The 17,672-nt window shown below is 42.8% G+C and overlaps 1 protein-coding gene across 3 annotated transcripts; it reads left to right on the forward strand.

The window, feature by feature from the left end:
* The first annotated feature begins 1,538 nt into the window (after positions 1 to 1,538).
* On the forward strand, positions 1,539 to 17,289 carry TRMT10B (tRNA methyltransferase 10B). 3 transcript variants are annotated; one of them, XM_089488750.1, is made up of 9 exons: positions 1,539 to 1,557; positions 5,824 to 6,034; positions 7,685 to 7,793; positions 8,416 to 8,540; positions 9,863 to 10,015; positions 11,712 to 11,790; positions 12,425 to 12,492; positions 14,870 to 14,993; positions 16,039 to 17,289. In XM_089488750.1, exons 2-9 carry the CDS (start codon positions 5,840 to 5,842, stop codon positions 16,143 to 16,145), a joined length of 960 nt encoding a protein of 319 aa, XP_089344876.1. In that variant the 5' UTR covers positions 1,539 to 1,557; positions 5,824 to 5,839; the 3' UTR covers positions 16,146 to 17,289. The 3 variants fall into 3 exon arrangements, with proteins under 3 accessions (XP_089344876.1, XP_089344874.1, XP_089344875.1); XM_089488748.1 differs by lacking the exon at positions 1,539 to 1,557 and adding an exon at positions 2,394 to 2,678; XM_089488749.1 differs by lacking the exon at positions 1,539 to 1,557 and adding an exon at positions 4,303 to 4,778.
* The last annotated feature ends 383 nt before the right edge of the window (positions 17,290 to 17,672 follow it).

Below are 17,672 nucleotides of genomic sequence, written 5' to 3' on the forward strand. Positions count from 1 at the left end.
TGGATTTATACTTATATGAGCGTTTTTAACTTTTAGTTTGTAACATCCTACATTTTTCTTGACTGCACTGCATTGCATGATGTCTTGTCCTCCTTTTCCCAGACATATCCTACATCCCAACCTTCTGTCCAGGAATCATTCCATAACGTCCTCCATTTTGAGCATGACTAAGAAGTATATATTTATACAGTGGGACCTTGTTATCTACTGAGGTTTCATACCAGGATCCTCTATGGATCACAAAATCCGTGGATGCTCAAGCCCCGTTAGATATAATGGCAGAGCAAAATAGTGTCCCTTATATAAAATGGAAAATCAACCTTTGCTATTTGGAAATCAGACTTTTTGGAAATATTTCCAAGCCATGAATGTTTGAATTCATGGATAAAAAATCCGTGGATAAGGAGGGCCGACTGTTTTAGTGTTTTTAGCTTTTTATTTGGTAAGGTCCTGCCTTTTGCTTCAGTGCCCACATTTTACGGAGCCTTGTCCTCCTTGGCAGCGGTGACATCTGGTTACCCTGGACTAGGGATGCCATAACCCGGCGGCCCCCGGGACAAACCCGCTTTTGGGGGCCCCCTCCTGGTCCCGGTCCGGTTTGGCCCCCAGCCCAGGGCCCGCGCAGCACCAACCCACCTTCCCCCGCCTCCCCACATGGCCGCGCCACCCACCTCCTCTTCCTCCTCTGTTCCAGGCCGGGTGGCCGGGTGGAGGAAGCGAAGGAGGAGGCGGTGCGCTTCCTGGCCTGAAACGGAGGCGGGGGAGGGTGGCAGGGAGGCGGGGAGGTGGGGAGGAGGGCGCACGCGAGCGCAGGAGGCACACCTCCTTCTCCTTCTCCTCCGTTGCAGGCCGCGCCAAGCGGAAGAGGAGGCAGAGGTGCCTGCCTGGCTTGGCGCTCCCCGCCCGCCCGCCTGTGCACCAAGGCAACAAGCAGGCAGCCACCCACCGCCTCCTCTGCCTGGCGTGCCTCCACGCTAGGCGCTTGGCTTGGGCCCGGGAGGCGGAGGCAGAGGAGGAGGCTGAGGAGGAGGTGGGTGCCTGCCTGCCTGCCTGCTGCCTTGGCACGCGCGCAGGCGGGGAGCGCCAAGCCAGGCAGGCACCTCTGCCTCCTCCTCTGCCTCCGCCTCTGCCTGCCAGCGCCAAGGCAAGCGCCTAGCGCGGTCGCGCAGAGGCGCGCAAGGTGGAGGTGGTTGGCTGCCTGCCTGCTGCCTTGGCGCGCGGGTGGGGGGGAGCGCGCCAAGGCAGCCACCCACCTCCTCCTCCGCTTGGGCCTGGGAGGCAGAGGAGGAGGAGGGAGGAAGGAGGAAGGAGGAGGAGAGAGGGAGGGAGGGAGGGAGGAAGGAGGGAGGAAGGAAGGGAGGAGGAGGGAGGAAGGAAGGAGGAAGGGGGAGGAAGGGGAGGAAGGAGGGAGGAAGGAGGAGGAGGGAGAAGGAAGGAGGGAGGAAGGAGGGAGGAAGGACAAGGAGGAAGAAGAGGAGGAGGAGGAAGCAGATGATGATGATGATGATGATGATGATGATGATGATGAAATGAGCCAGCTTCAGAGGCACGACCAATGTAAGTTGCTGTGATTTTTACAAACTCATGCGCAGTGAAAAAAAACCAGTCCCTTGACCAAATACACACTTCTGAGAAGTACAGTTGAATCCGAGGGCAAACCCACTTCTTGTTAAACCACCTTGACATATTCAGTATGCATAGCATGTTCAGTGTGAAACCCAAAGAGTTTGGTTATCGAATAAGCCTCTGAAATATGCAAGAGGCCATGTTAAGTAAAGCCATGTTCAATGCCCAAATGTGCTGTTTGGAATGGGGGGAGGGGGGGTGGCCAGAAAGGGAAAGTCCATTTCTGCCATCTGTCTAGGAATAATGCCCAAATGTCCTCCATTTTGATCATGCCTAAGAAACATGCATTTATATTAACATTTTTTTAAAAAAATCAATTTTTTTCCGCATGTCCCCCATTTTAAAAAAATGTGCCCTCCATTTGAAATTTTTGTCCTACATTTGTCCCGGTTTGGAGGTCCAGACTTATGGCAACCCTACCCTGGACATGTCCTACATTTAAACTTTCTGTCCTGGAGGAATTTCAAAATGTCCTCCGTTTTGAGAAGAACTAAGAAGCATGGATTTGAATATCTATGAGTGTTTTTATTTGGGAATATCCTCCATGTTGAGCAGGACGGAGAAGCATGAGTTTCCATTTCTATGAGTGTTTTTAGCTTTTTATTTGGCCATGTCCTCCATTTTGAGCAGGCCTAAGAAGCCAGAGTTTACATGTCTATGAGCGTTTTTAGCTTTTTATTTGGCCATGTCCTCCATTTTGAGCAGGTCTAAGAAGCCAGAGTTTACATGTCTATGAGCGTTTTTGGCTTTTTATTTGGCCATGCCCTCCATTTTCCTTGATGCCCTCCATTTTGGGGGTGCCTTGTTGCCCTCCTCTGGGGTGAGGACCCCTGACCATCCTCCAAAACTTAAGCAGAGAAGATGGGCGAAGCTTGTGGCCTCTAGGGGGAGCTAAACCTCCATTATTCCCTCCTTCTTCCTTGAAGGAGGCCTAGAGAGCCTCCCGCCCTATAAACTACCACTCCCAGAATGCACTTCGCGCCAGGGACGCCATGTGGAGGCCTGATAAGAGAGCTGCTGAGGCCTCTTCTTCTGCTCTCTATTCAACGGAGGTGAGTAAAGAAACGGTGGGTCATTAATGCGCCTTGAGACCGCTTTAACTGCCCTGGCTCAATGCGAGGGAATCATGGGAAGTGTAGTTTTGTGGGACACTGAGCCTCCTCTGCCAGTGCCACAACAAGCTACAGCTCTCATAATAATTCCCCAGCACTGAGCACAGGGCAGTTAAAGCAGTCTCAATCTGGATTACTTCTGCACAGTGTGTCCTGGACCCTTCTCTTTCAGAGAGCTCTGGTGCCACAGCAAACTACAAACAAGGAACCCTACTACTATCATTAGCCCTAATTGCTGTTACTAACCCTAATGCACCTGAGTCCTAGGGAGTTTATCACATGAAGGCGATCGGGGGTTTATCCTGTGAATATCCCAGGGAAATAATCCTGTAATTACGCAGAATGAATTCACACAACGTTGCACAAAACCCGCCATTAAAGTGGCCACAAAGAAGCATTAACACACACGTTTTTACTTGCGGGATTTCAGCGACAATGCGTTTCTGATATTGCTTTATTTGCGCAATTGCGTGTGATAATCATTCACGCAATTACCGTTTCCACTTTATTTGCGGGATGCTTTACATGTGCTTTAATCTCTCTTTAAAGCCGAAATCAGCCCCAGTGTGATAAACTCCCTAGTTTTGGTAAGAGAGCGGGATACTACTACTAATACTACTACTACTACTAATAATAATAAAGCAGTGTCAAACTGCGTTAATTCTATTGTGTGGCCACAGCTTCGGAGGTCTGAGGCACCTTTTAAGCACAGATTGTTCTTCTAAAAATCTTAATATTTAAAGATGATGGGATGATAACAAATGGGAGAAGCCATTAGTCCACTTCTTGGCTGCCCTACACTTGGTTCTCTACACTTCAAGCTTGGTAGACATATACGTGGTTTTTACATTTTCGTTTGAGCATTTTATGTCTGCAATGAGAACCAGGGAGCCATAGTGGTTTAAGGGTTGGACTACCACTCTGGAGACCAGGGTTCGAATCCTGGCTCGGTCATGAAACCCACTGGGTGACCTTGGGTGAGTCACACTCTCTCAGCCTCAGGGGTAGGCAGTGGCAAACCTCTGAACAAATCCTGCCAAGAAAACCCCATGATAGGTTTGCCATAAGGTTGCATTATCCTCCATAGGTCGGAAATGACTCGAAGGCAAACAGTATGGGAATTGTGAAGTGGAAGGCTTTAACGGACGGCATCCATAGTTTTTTGTGGGGTTTTTTGGGCCATGAGGCCGTGTTCTTCTCTGAAGATGCCAGCCACAGATGCTGGCGAAATGTCAGGAAAAAACTTCCAGAACACGGGCAAAAAACACGAAAAACTAAGTATAGGAATTTTTAAAACTGTTTTGATTACCTAGGTTGAATTTGTGATGTTCCTCCATGGTCATTATTTTTCTTTTGTTTATTAAGCCTACCTTTGCACTTTTGTCTTTGATCTTCCTTAGTAATTTTTCCAAGTCTGTGATGTTTTCCGCTAGTAGTATGGTCTCTTCTGCATATCTTAGATTGTTGATATTTTCCCCTCTTATCTTCTTTCCTCCTTTTTCTGTGTCCAAGCCTGCTCTTCATATGATATTTTCTGCATACAAGTTGAGCAAATAAAGGTGATAGGATGGAGCTTTGCTTGACCCCTTTGCCATTTGGGAACTATTCTGTTTTTCCATATTCTGTTGTGCCAGTAGCCTCTTGTCCTAAATACTGATTTCTCAACAGGACTGTAGTGGCACTCCCATGACCTTGAGAGCAAATCCATATCTTTTTGAGATTGATGCAGTCAAATGCTTTGCTATGGGCCACAAAACACATGCTGATTTTGTTTTGGAATTCCTTGATAGGCCCCATTAGCAGTTGTATGTTTGCAATGTGGTCTCAGTCTAGGGTCTCTGTCTTTCCTGACCCATTGCATACAGAAAATTTTTAAATGTAATTGCAAAACCATGTATGTCCACTAAACCTAAAGTGCAGGACCTACATGAATTCACCCTTCACAATGAGGAAATTGAAATAGTTAGATTTCTCCTACCTTGGATCGAATATTGATCAGAATGGAGACTGCAGAAACAAGAAATAAGAAGACTAGGAATGGTAAGGGCAGTAATGAAAGAACTAGAAAAGATATTTAAAGCATAAAGATTGAGTACACTGATGTTAGAAAGCCATGGTATTCCCCTTTACTACCTATGTATTCAAAGATATAGCCTTGTTAGTCTGTAAAATAAGTATGTAGAGAGATTTTCCAGTATTGATCTCTCCCACCGTTAAAAACAGTGCCAGGATTCCTGGAAGGACTGTGTGTAGCAAGTGTGGTGATGGTTTCGTGTTTAGAATTAGCTATAGCCTAGACTAGTGGTCCCCAAACTTTTTTGAGCCGCCATCTCTTGGACAACAATCCTAATGCCTCCCAATGTCAATTAGTTGATATTAGGTGTACTGCTGAACTACAAATTTAAAACAACCAATTATTGTCGCTGCTCCATTTGGAAGCAGTCACCTTGTGAGCAACAACTGAGCAGCTGGCTGAGCAGTGACCAAAAGGTCTCTTGTCTGTGCCAGCCTTGCAGTAAAGGCCAGCGCAGGTGAGAGGCTTCTCAGTTGCTGCTCATCAAATCTATATTTTGTCAGCACTTGGGTCAACTTTATAAATTTGTAGTGATTGTAGGAGGCAAACCAAGTGTGGGAAATAATGCCGAGATCTCTTTGTATTTTGTAGAAGTACAGTGGGCCCTTGGTATCTGCTAGGGTTTGGTTCCAGGATACTCCATGGATACCAAAATCTATGGGTGCTTAAGTCCCATTATATATAGTGGCATAGTCAAATGTTGCCCCTTATATAAAATTGCAAAATCAAGTTTTGCTTTTGGGATCTTTAAAAATATTTTCATGCCATGGATGGTTGAATCCATGGATGCAGAATCCGTGGAAACAGAGGGTCAATTGTCATGCTGTTTGGGACACTGGACAGGTTAGAAACTGAAGACTGGAGAGCTGCAGTACTAGGACAGAAGCACTTGTGTGGGTCAGTATAGGGCAGCTTCTGATAGGGTTGGCTGCATAATTTTCTCTTATGAAGTTAAAATCTGTGGCTCAGCATTTAATATTTTCACCTCTTTGTGCCTCCCTCCCCCATTAGCCTGCCTCATTGAGAAATGATGTCCTATCCTGAGAATAAATCAGAGAAGACTATCTGTGGAGGCTTTCATGATCAAGAGCAGAATAAAAGTGTTGCTTGTATGGAAGACCAAGTTGGGGGGAACCTGTGGGACATCTTTGAGCTCCTGCAGATTGATGTGGATTGTGAAAGCTCAAGGGACCAAGTTGCATCAAACAAGAATTTGTGTTCGGTATGTACAATGTTAAAGAGAGTCCTACTTTGGGGAACTGAATGAATAATGGTGTAAATCCACCCACAATCCCCCATGTGAATAAAAACCCAGCCACATGTTTTGTCTCTGAGCATTGATAGTTAGCAATCAGTTTTTAACAGGAATATGCTTTGCTTTAAACTATACTATAAGGCTGGGATTGCTGGTTCTCTTGACTGACATACAGTATTGCATGTAAGCCAAGACACAACCCTTTATTTGCCAGGAGCAGCAAAAGAAGCTTTGCAGTGGCTGTATGTATTTAAAATATTTTAATACTGTACTTCATTTAAAAAAATCCAGAGTAGTGAACATAAATGTATGAATAAAATAATAATTGCTTGATATGAATACAGTATGATAAAACCAGAAAATGACAATTTTGGCTTGTTGAAGTTTCTTCTGCTGATGTGAATTTCTGAATGTAATCTGTTTGGGAATAAATCAGGTAAGGTTGTAATTATATTAGAGATGTAAAGGCCCAGGAAATAATTGCGCTCTCTCTCTCTCTCTCTCTCTCTCTCTCTCTCTCTCTCTCTCTCTCTATATATATATATATATATATATATATAATCATCATCATATAAAAATAAAGTTATCATTCTAAAGCTATTTTTTCCTGGAAAAATTTGAAATAAATAGATTTCATTTAGAATTATGAATAAAATGTTTACCACAAAGTGTTTGCATATTTACTGCCCCAAAAGCGTTTTTGTGTAAGAGGAAGAATTACATGTAAGGCTGTGAACATTACTATTCCTGGTCTTGGTTTCTTTTTTTGAGTTCATTTTATGAGAATGAATGCTCTATGTCTGCTTGAACCTTTCATGGATACACTTCAAAAATATTTGCAAATTGCCAAAACAATTGGAATACCAAAGTAATTATAGTTTAATGCTTCAAACATTATATAAAAAAAGCTGCAGGCATAAGTACTCATCTGTACAGAAAAATAATTAACCTGAAAATTGTTGTAATAGGAAAACAAATGAGGAAGCAGATCTTAATCCACCTTATTTTTGCATGTACAGTTGCCCCCCCCATTTGCGCGGGGGATCTGTTCCAGACTCGCCTCCCCACAAAAACGGAATTCCACCAGTATACAACCCCCTTGACTTGAATGGTGGGGCACCCCCGCAAGCACCTGCAGATGTGCACTATGAGCATGCGCCCCATTTTATGTCCCTCTGTTTGCCCCTTGCGTATAATCGAGGGACGCAGATTCCAAGTCCGCACAAACGGAGGGACGGTTGTACAAGATGTGTGTTTTAAATGGGCAAATACTAAGTTGGTGAATCACTGAAACACATAGACACACAATTTCCAGTTTTGATTATAGGATTGTTTAGATTGCTCCTGAATATTATTCCTTACCCTTTATAAATGGAGCCAGCATGGTGTGGTGGTTTGAGCTTTGGACTATAACTCTGGAGTTTCAAACCAAGGGTTTGAATCTCCATTCAGTCATGGAAACCTTGGGCAAGTCACATTCTCTCAGCCTCAGAAAACCCTGTGATGGGTTCACCTTGGGTTCTCCATAAGTTGAAAACAACTTGAAGTCACACAAGAACAATAACAGCAACAGCCCTGCATAAATATGACTTTAAATCTCCCTTTCTTTGTATTAAGAGAAATGTTTTGAGGAAACAGAGGCACTGGGAGAAGATTGTTTCAGCAAAGAAGAGCAAAAGAAAACTTGAGAGAGAAAGGCGGAAAGCTAAGCATGCAGAAGAAAAAGGTACAAAGTGAAATAACTTTTTTCTCTCTCTCGCTCTGTATGTGATTTACATCATGATTAAAAGACAGTTACAAATGTTATATTAAAGCAGAATTGGCATATTTTAATATTAAAATACAGCTGAATTAAAAACTGGTTAAAAGCATATAAACTAAAATAATGACAAATGATTAAGAAAACAGTACCCATCCATTATACATTGCATCCTTCATATCTAGTCAGTTGCACATTTATAAGATGCACAAGTAGAGTTCTTTGCCTGTGAATTGGGGCCATAATAGTATTCCTGTCAAAATATTATTGCCATATTTTAAAGAAAATCTTGGTACCAGGAATATCAATAGCTAGGGGAATAATTATGCTGACTTCATTAGGTCAGCTTCCCCCAAAGACATCTTGTCACTCTCTAGCTGAAGACGATGGAAGATGTAGTCAGGACATATAAATAAATAAATAAATAAGGCTGCATTAAACAGTTTCCCATCCTGGACAAGGAGATCTTGAGCTGTTAACACTTTCAAATATCTTGAGCATTTTAATGTCACTGTTACCTTGACACATTTAATTTGGCTCATTTGAATGTTCTTTTTTCTTCTGTTTTCCAATTTTGTCTTCATTTCAGATTCTGCTCCTCAGTTCAGCAAGCGGGAACTAAAAGCAATTGCAAAAGAACACCTTCTCAATGCCAAAGAAACAGGCCCTTGGCTGTGCATTGATTTGAGCATGACCAGTCACATGACTAAGAAGGTAGCTGCAGTGGGCCCCACAGACACATCCAACTTTTTAAAAATGACCCCCTGGCCCTTCAGGATTTGGTATTATGAGTCTGCTTTTCCACAGAGCAGCACATATTGTACACATAATGGGCCACAAGGGTACCATTCAGCAGCATCACTTGCTAAATCTGGTATTGGATCGTATTACTTTGGGCCACAGGTATAGGACTGAATGCTGAATTGTTCCTTGTATTCAGAAGCAACAATAACAAACCTGCTTGCATATTCCAAGTTAGATACACACTACTTTTGATTGATTGTTGATATCCTGTCTTTCTCTCAAAGTTATATGAGCAGGCTAATTTGTTTTAATGTGCGGGAAACATATGAATATTGCTGCTTCTCCAGGGTGACCAGGTGTTCTAACTGCGAAGAAAAAGGCACTGAAAATGTAGGGCATTCAAGAAAAATGGAGGACTTGATCAAATAAAAAGCTGAAAACATATAAATGTAAATTCCTGCTTCTTAGTCATGCTCAAAATGAAGGACATTTTGGAATTCCTCCTAGACAGATGGATGAAATGTAGGATATGTCCTGGAAAAGGAGTACACCCGGTTAGCCTGTGCTTCCCCTGTGTTTGCAATGGTACCATTCATTGAGAGGTCACATAATCCTGTTGCTCATAACCTTTGGTTCTGAGTTCTCTACAGTGAAAGAGAATGCAGCACCAATCACAGGCACATTGGAGACTTTCTGGCCTTTATTTGGCAGTTGTCATGGCCTCCTTACTGCTGCCTTCCTTAGCCTACCTGATTCTGCTGCTGCCATTACATGGCTTGCCCCTCTTTCACTGATGGGTCTCAAACATTGGCTGTTTTTTTCTGACTGCACTGTTCACCTCTTGTAATAGGTGGGAAGTTTTATGGAAATGTCTGTGCTGATGGCCCACTGATGGGAACAGTCAAAGGGATCTTTGTTTTAAAAATTGAGGAATCTGAAGAATACATCTGAGGAAGCAGTCTATAGCTCATGCTGCCAAATTCTTTCTTTCAGTTAGTCTCAAAGGTGCTACAAGTTTTCTCTTAAAAACTGAGAACAAAGATGGCATCACAGCAGGTCAGAAACTTGTTCCAGTGTTTCAGTTTTGTTGGACATGGCTGGTGGTATGTGACAGTATTGGTCTGTCTTTGCATTGAATTCATCAGTGCTCTTGGCTCTGTAGTCAATATGGTCATGGGTGATATGAAAGGTTTATATAAAACATTTAGGTCAGAGAATACTGGGACTGGGAGGCCAATGGTTCTAAACTGCTTTCTTTTCCTCCCCCCCCCCTTTTTTTCCCCTCATGGAAGGAAATAAGCCGACTTGCCACCCAGATAAGGCGGCTCTATGGGTCGAACAAGAAATCTCAGAGGCCCTTTTGGCTGTACCTCACTGGATTTGTAGAAAACAGCCCAATTTCTGAAGCATGTCTAAGGATGAATGATGGATTTGCTAACTATCTTGTAAGTATCTCCTTCCCCTGTACGAACCAACCCATCCATACAAGCTAAAAGTGTACAATTTGCATGCTTTGTGTCATACTGTTTCACTTTAATATTTTATAAGATTAAATCTACCTATTAACAGATTATATAACAGTAGTCTGGAGTGGCTGATCTACTCCCAAAGGTGTTTAAACTGCAATCCTTTGCATATTTCAAAGGGAGTAAGCCTTATTAAAACCAGTGGGAATTGTTTCTGAGTAAGCATGTGCTGTCATAAACAGTTTAAGGCACACATGCCCAGTGTAACAGTGGTGCTGCTCTTACAATTGACGGTGCTCGGTTTGTAGCACAGTTGGCTAGGAGCACATGGGCCAGTGAACCTGGTTATTCTTGACTCTCTCTCCTGAGTTATACTGCTTTCTCTTCCCCAGTTCATTAGACAGAGCCATTTGTCCCAAGACTCCAATCAGAACAGGGTCTTATGGTGAAAGACTTCTTGGTGTATGTTTACTTGAGAGAACAGATTATCAACTATGGGGCAAAACCGACTGCCCAAAAAGGGTGGATTGGGGCCACCCCCCTTCCACTTGCCCTGCTGCATGGCCCCAATCCGACCCACTACTGCTGTTTCAAACCAGTTTCTGAAAGGAGCAGTTACTTTCTTCTCCTTTTCAGGCTGGTTCTTTTAGTTTAGAGTGGCATCGGGGCAGCCTCTGGCTGCTTTTGGGGTATGCATTGTCTAAACACCACGCCCCCAACACAGCCCAATGGTGTCCCCTTTGGCCCATCTGTTTCAGGCATATGATCATTGTCATGAAATATTTGAAGAGCTGCTGCATAGATGATGAAGAAAACTTGTTTTCTGTTGGTCCATAAGGGAGGATATGAATAGCAGGTTCCAATTATAGCATAACAGTTACATGCATCTCAATTTCAGGGAAAAGAAGAAATATAGTTAAAGTTAATAATAACAACAGAGGAGGGCACCTATGACTATTCAGATTTTTTGACCTACAACTCTCACCTTTAGCTGAGTATAGCCAAGGAACAGCTGTAGTCCAGCACTGTCTGGAGGGCCACAGTTGCCTACCCCTGAATGATAAGAGAAGGAAATATTAATAAGAACTATCTAATTGTACAAACTGTTTGACAGTGGTACAGGTTGCATTGGAAGATGGTGTATTATCCTTCTCAGGAAATTTTAAAGCAGAAGTTGGATGGTCAGTAGTTTCAGGTGATGCAGTTTACTGCACTTCCAGAAGGTTGCGGGGGGGGGGGGGATGGGACCAGATACCCTAAAGGCACTAGATCCTGTCTGATCTAGGAAGCTAAGCAAGGTGAACTCTGATTAGACTTGGATGGAAGAGTGCCACTGAGTACCAGGTGCTGTAGACTTTATTTCAGATGAAGGAACTGGCAAAACCACTTCTGGGTATTCCTTGTCAAAAAAAACCCCATATGAAATTCTTGGGGTTGAGTAAGTCAACAGGCGACTTGAAGGCACATACCCACACACCGGAAGGTTGAACTAGTTAACTTTCGAGGTCACCACTGGCATTATTGGCTGGGAGATATTGGGCATTGTAATCCCCAAAATAAGTTTCTAAATTTGATCCCTTTTCGAATAATTTTCCCAAGTTTGACTCCTTTCAAACAGGTCCAGTCCTGAAGGATTTGTCCAATTCCTAATAATGTATCAGACATTATTTTTCAGATGGATGTTACTCCTGAAACCTATCTGGATCTGTTTCCTTTAGAAACAATTGTTTACCTCACTCCGGATGCTGAGAATGGTAAGTTGAATCTTTGTTATGAAAGGTTCTAATTAAAGCTTTTGCTTATTTGAAATGAACAATAATGGTCATAAGACCATTTAGAGCTTTACTGAAGTGTGGTTCAAATCAGCTTAGTCAAACCTGACCCAACCCATGCAGTATATTTGTATTTTATGCTCTGATCCTTTTGCATAAAACATCCAATACCCCTGCTTTGAAAAGTACAGGAGACAGCACTAGTGAATACCCCTTCATGTGTTGATTCAGGATTCTTTTATCACAACTAAGCAGAGCTTGCTTGCTATTTATAGTTCCATCCTCAGGCTCTCTTCTAAGAAAAATAAAGACAATCTGCTAAACTTGGATGTGGGTGAACCATGGCCCTCTGGATGTTGCTGAACCCAACACTCCTTATCATGATAGCTTGGGCTGTTGGAAGTTACAGTTCAGCATCACCTTTGTCTTCCCATAAACTCTAAACTGGAAGTAATGAGTGTGAGTATCTTCGGCAGAAACAACATGGACATACACGTTTCTGGACCACGCAATATCTTACTTGTGATAAGGGAACCAATGTTTGGAACGTTGCCACTTTGATATTCGTGTGTAAATGTCACTGGTTTTACATATGCATAAACCTTTTGCTTTGTAGCTCTTGAAGAGGTGGATCCACAAAAAGTATATATCCTTGGAGGGTTGGTGGATGAAAGCATTCAAAAGGTAAGTATTTTTACATAAGGTAGTTTATGTTTGTAGAAATCTCTGAATGTTTTCAAATATAAGTCGACTATGGTTGATATCAGTGTTTCAAATGTTGGAAGTTTCAGAAAGGAGGTAGAAACAATGCTTTTAAGAAAGTTGACTCCTGTGTCTTCTATAGCTATTCAGAAGAAAAAACCTCATCGGGACAGCTTTTCTTTCTCTTACACAGCACTGTATTCAGATTCCTCTTTCTGCAGATAGTATTAAAGGATCTTTGGTGTTGCTGTGTGCCTTCAAATTGTTTCTGACTTAAGGACATAGTCAGGTTAACCAGTCACAGGGTTTTCTTGGCAAAATTTGTTCAGAGTGGGATTGCCATTGCCTTCCTCTGAGGATGAGAGAATGTGAGGCGCGTTACAGACCGCCCATTTGGGGCGGCCTGTAGGCGCACCTTTCCCCACCGGATCGGGGCCTCAGGAACCAGAGCAGCAGCCACTGAAGCCCCGATCCGCCGCTTTCCGGGCTGCGGGGAAGCGGCAAAAGGCCCCTTCCCCGCAGCCTGGAAAGGGGTGTCCTTGGGGCTTCAAGCCCCAAGGACACCCCGCAGCGGCGGTGAGAAGAAGAAAGGGGCCGTTTGGCCCCTTTCTCCTTTGGTCCGCTGGGCGCAGCCGTCTGAAGGCTGCGCCCAGCGGACCAAAGCAGGAAGGAGCTCCGAAACGGAGCTCCTTCCGGGGTTGCAGAAAGGGCGCCCTAGGCGCCCTGCCGCGATCCCAATACGTCACAACCACGCCGCCTCGTTTGGAGGCGGCGCGGTTGTCATGTATCGATGGCAGCGGTCGTGTGGAACGACCGCCACCATTTTGTGCGCGCACAGCACACACTAGGGTTAGGGCGGTGCAGAAGCACCGCCCCGTCTTAACCCTAGTACGTGCTCTGCGCGTACTTTTTAGCCTGTATGTAACAGGCCTGAGTTTCCAAAGGTCACCCAGTAGGTTTCCATGGCCAAGCACAGATTCAAACCCTGTTTTCTGGGAATTCTAGTCCAACACTCAAACCGTGTACCATTTTGGCTATCATTAGAGAATCTGCCAATGTGTATTAGGATATTCATTAGAGAATCTGCCTATATTTACAGCGCTATATAAATAAATATATATATATCTCAGAATAAATCTGATTCACCTTTTAATAGTTGTTTAGAAGAGGGGAGTGTAGCACATATGTCTTTTTGGCCTTTGTATAAGCTGCCTCTGCCAACATGCTCCTTTCTGTACAGTGGTTAAAGGCCTTACTTTATCCCCAAATCCACTTCTCAGCTGTGATTAGCCATCACAGTCAAATGGAATCTTTATTGTTTGGATGATCTGGGTACCGTAGACTGTGTACAGGCCCAAGAAAACCAACTATTACATCAAATTGATCACCTTTGTGAACAGGATGTTGGCCTAAATGCACTTCTAGTATGATCCAGGATAGACCTTCTTCTGTTAGGTCCATCCTTCTTTGCATCTGATTACCAGTAGGTGAAATAATATCCATTAGAAGCTGAGCAGTCTGTAGAAGTCACTGTCAAATCCTTGTTGCCCTTTGCTGCTACAAGAAGCCAGATCCTGCTACAGTGGCCAAATAAGTATTTTGAGTGTCCATAGTGTTTTAGATATTTTAATCATGTTTTTAAATAACGGTGATGCTTAATTCCTTCTTGTGTAAATTAATGTTTTAGTTGGATCTTTTTACAACTATTGTGAGCTGTCTTGGATCCCACTTTGGGAGAAAGGTGGGCTGTAAGTGCAATTGTTGTTATTTGTTGTTGTGCACTTTCAAATTGTTTCTGATGATCCTGTCGTGGAGTTTTCTTGGCAAGTTTCTTCAGAGGGGTTTTTCCATTGCTATCCTTTGAGACTAGAGAACATGATTTGCCCAAGGTTTTTCTGTGGTTTCCAAGGGTTTGCATGGCTGAGCTGGGATTGGAACCCTGGTCTCCTGTTGTCAGTCTATTGCTCAAACCACTACACCATGCTGGCTCTCAATAATAATAATAATAATAATAATAATAATAATAATAATAATAATAATATAGTTGTGACTGGATGGCAGTGCTGAGGAAGAACTGGGAGTGGGGCAACTATATTGTATTGATGCTGTGGTCACCAGGAGGCTTTAGACCAGTGGTCCCCAAACGATGCCCTTTAAGAGATTTTGGGCTTCAGCTCCCAGGAGCCTCAGCCATGTTGGCCAATAGTCTGTGATTCTGGGAACTGAAGTCCAAAATCCCTTAAAGAGCACAGTTTGGGGACCACTGCTTTAGACTGTGTAGAAGTTCATTGGATCCTATAGGAACTGAATGAAAATTTGTATGTATTTTTCTTTAAGTGTATCTAATTTACACTTCTAGAGACTTACTTTGCACAAAGCTCAAGAAGAACATCTGCAGACAGCACGACTGCCAATTCAAGAATACATGGTAAAGAACATCAATGCAAAAAACTACCATTCCACAACATTAGCAATCAACCAAGGTGAGGCTGTTGCAATGTTTGGTAGAAGCTCATTGGAGTGCATGTTGTATGTGATGTGCTACCATCATTATTCCAGTGCAACCCACAGGGCTCTTTGATACTGCACACTATGATTCCATTTTAATTGCCATGGAAACATTCTGTGGAGACTGGAAATTGCTGTACTTAGCACTCTGTTTCTACAAAACCTTAGCATTCCTTAGGATGCAGCCACAACAGTTAATGTGGAACCTGTGCTATAGTTCTGTGAAAGAGTCCATAGCTGCTGTTTATTTCACATGTTGGTTGTGATGGTGAGAATAATGAGAAAGCATTGCAGTTTTGATAAGAGTGACATGCTGAGAATTGTGTATAACTCAGCCAATGTTAAGCAATTTCAGTTACCAATAATTCGTTTAATACCAAGGTCAGTATATAATTATTTTAAAGGTACTTAAGTTTGCCTTGATTTGCTCACCCCAACAAGGCTGATGCCATTTGAGAATTCTTACAGTTAAGACATTACAATTGTTCTGTGCAAATGGTTTGTGCATATCAATTTTTTGGATCCAGAGCCTTGTACCAGAGGACAAGGCTGGCAAGCTGCCAGCTTTGTTTTGCTTAGTGGATTGCTCCTCTTTCGCATTTGTATAACATGCAACTCTACAGATATAGGACATATAGTGAGATATGTGAAATCACTACAGAAAGCTCTTTCCCAATTTGAAACAGAGGCTGATATTGGACTGAAATTCTCATCAGCCCATAATACTGACTGTGTTGGCTAGAGTTGATGGAAACTGCATTCCAAGAGCATCTGGGGAGCCACATGTCTTCTAGTCCTGGTCCAAAATATGAAAGGACTCTAGAAGCAATTTGCCCATTTTAAGGCACATTGTTTAGAAATAACAAGTCTTGGCTTTAATCTGTTTTGATATTCTGCTAGAAACAAGGATTCTATTAATGCTTCTGGTGCTTCTGAATGAAAATGATTATGCCACAATTTTATCCTATTCTTTTTCAATTCTGGTTAACCTCTGCAATAATGAAAATATTTGTCTTTCAGTATTTGATGCCTTGTCGATTTTCTATGTGACCAAGAGCTGGGAAGAAGCCCTCAAAGCTGCAGTTTCTCCTGGAAAAGGCTATATCCTTCGAGATGCAACCCACTGACAGAAGGAAGTTGCAGGCAAATATGAGAGAAAGTGGTGATGAAAGTTTTGTTTTCAGTAATCCATGGTCACTGAACCATTCTTCACATCCACTTGGAAAAGGCTGGAACCAATTCAATTTCTTGTTCTTCTTATTAGATGAAGAAGTTAAGTTTATGAGATGGAGAAATAAAGATATTTCAGTTGAGAAGCGTGAGATTTATTTAGTAAATATCATCCCATAGCTAGCCAACACATAGGAGTACCAACACTTCTGATAGTCCTGATGAGAAATCTGTACTCAGGACAAGAGGCTACATGGAGAAACAGAATGGTTCCCAATTGGCAAAGGGGTCAGACAAGGCTGCATCCTTTCAGCCTATCTGTTCAACTTGTATGCAGAACATATTATAAGAAAAGCAGGCTTGGACACAGAAGGAGGAGGAATGAAAAAAGGAGGAAGGAATATCAACAATCTAATATATGAAAGTGACACCATAGTACTTGCAGAAAACCTCACAGACCTGGAACACCTGCTAAGGAAGATCAAAGAAGAAAGTGTTGAACATAAAGAAAACCAAAATAATGACCACCAAAGACGTTCACATGTTCAACCTAGACTATGAAGAAATAGAAATAGTAAAAGAATTCCCATATCTGGGATCAAACATTGATAGATCAGGCTGGAACTCTCCCTGGAAGCCAAGATAACCAAACAGGCTGTTTTACTTCGGACACAGGACTCATTGGAAAAGACAATAATGCTGGGAAAGGTGGAGAGGAGTAGCAAGAGAGGAAGGCCACATGCCAGATGGATGGACTCTTTTAAGAATGTCATGGGATTGCAGGAATTAAGCAGAGCAGTGGAGGACAAGGGGGACTTGGAGAGGTCTCATCCATAGGGTCGCCATGAGTCAAGATCGACTCAAAGGCAGTTAACAACAACAAAAGCTAGCTCAGTAGCTTTCCATTGGGGCAAGGAAGCTAACTAGAAGCCCTCTACACCTATGTTTGTATTGTGAAAGAGGTTGTGTTTTGTTGTAGCTTCCTTGCCCGGCGATTAACAAAATAAGACATTTTTGATAACTTAGAGCAAGTGATATTGTAAAGCACAGTAATGCTTGCATTAACACATATATTAAAATTAAACATCTTCCTTCTTTCAAGGGAGCATGTGTATGTTTGTGAGCTTGTAAGGTGGAGTGAACGTGAGGACTGTTTCACACAGAAGCCAAGAAGATATATCTCTCCCTTCAACAGCACGCAGGTGGAACAGATGAAAGTCACTCGGACCTCTCTGCTGTGCCTTACGAGAGAAGTACAAATTCATACCAAGACATTCCTATATTCATGTTCAGATTGGGTGAAGCAAGTGCTTCAGTGCCCTTACCAGCACTGATGATGTAAATAAGGTGAGAAATAATATTGTATCAATTGTGGGAGAACATTCCAATAGAATTCATGCTTCTAGGAGAAATTTGATCTTGGAGACAAACCTGTGAGGAAGGCTTCTGTTTTTAATGTAGCTGGTTTAAACAACAGCAAAATA

This window comes from Sceloporus occidentalis, unplaced genomic scaffold (genome assembly GCF_023333645.1).
Source record: "Sceloporus occidentalis isolate IW3139 unplaced genomic scaffold, rSceOcc1.0.p SCAF_1, whole genome shotgun sequence".
Taxonomy (NCBI): Eukaryota; Metazoa; Chordata; class Lepidosauria; order Squamata; family Phrynosomatidae; genus Sceloporus; species Sceloporus occidentalis.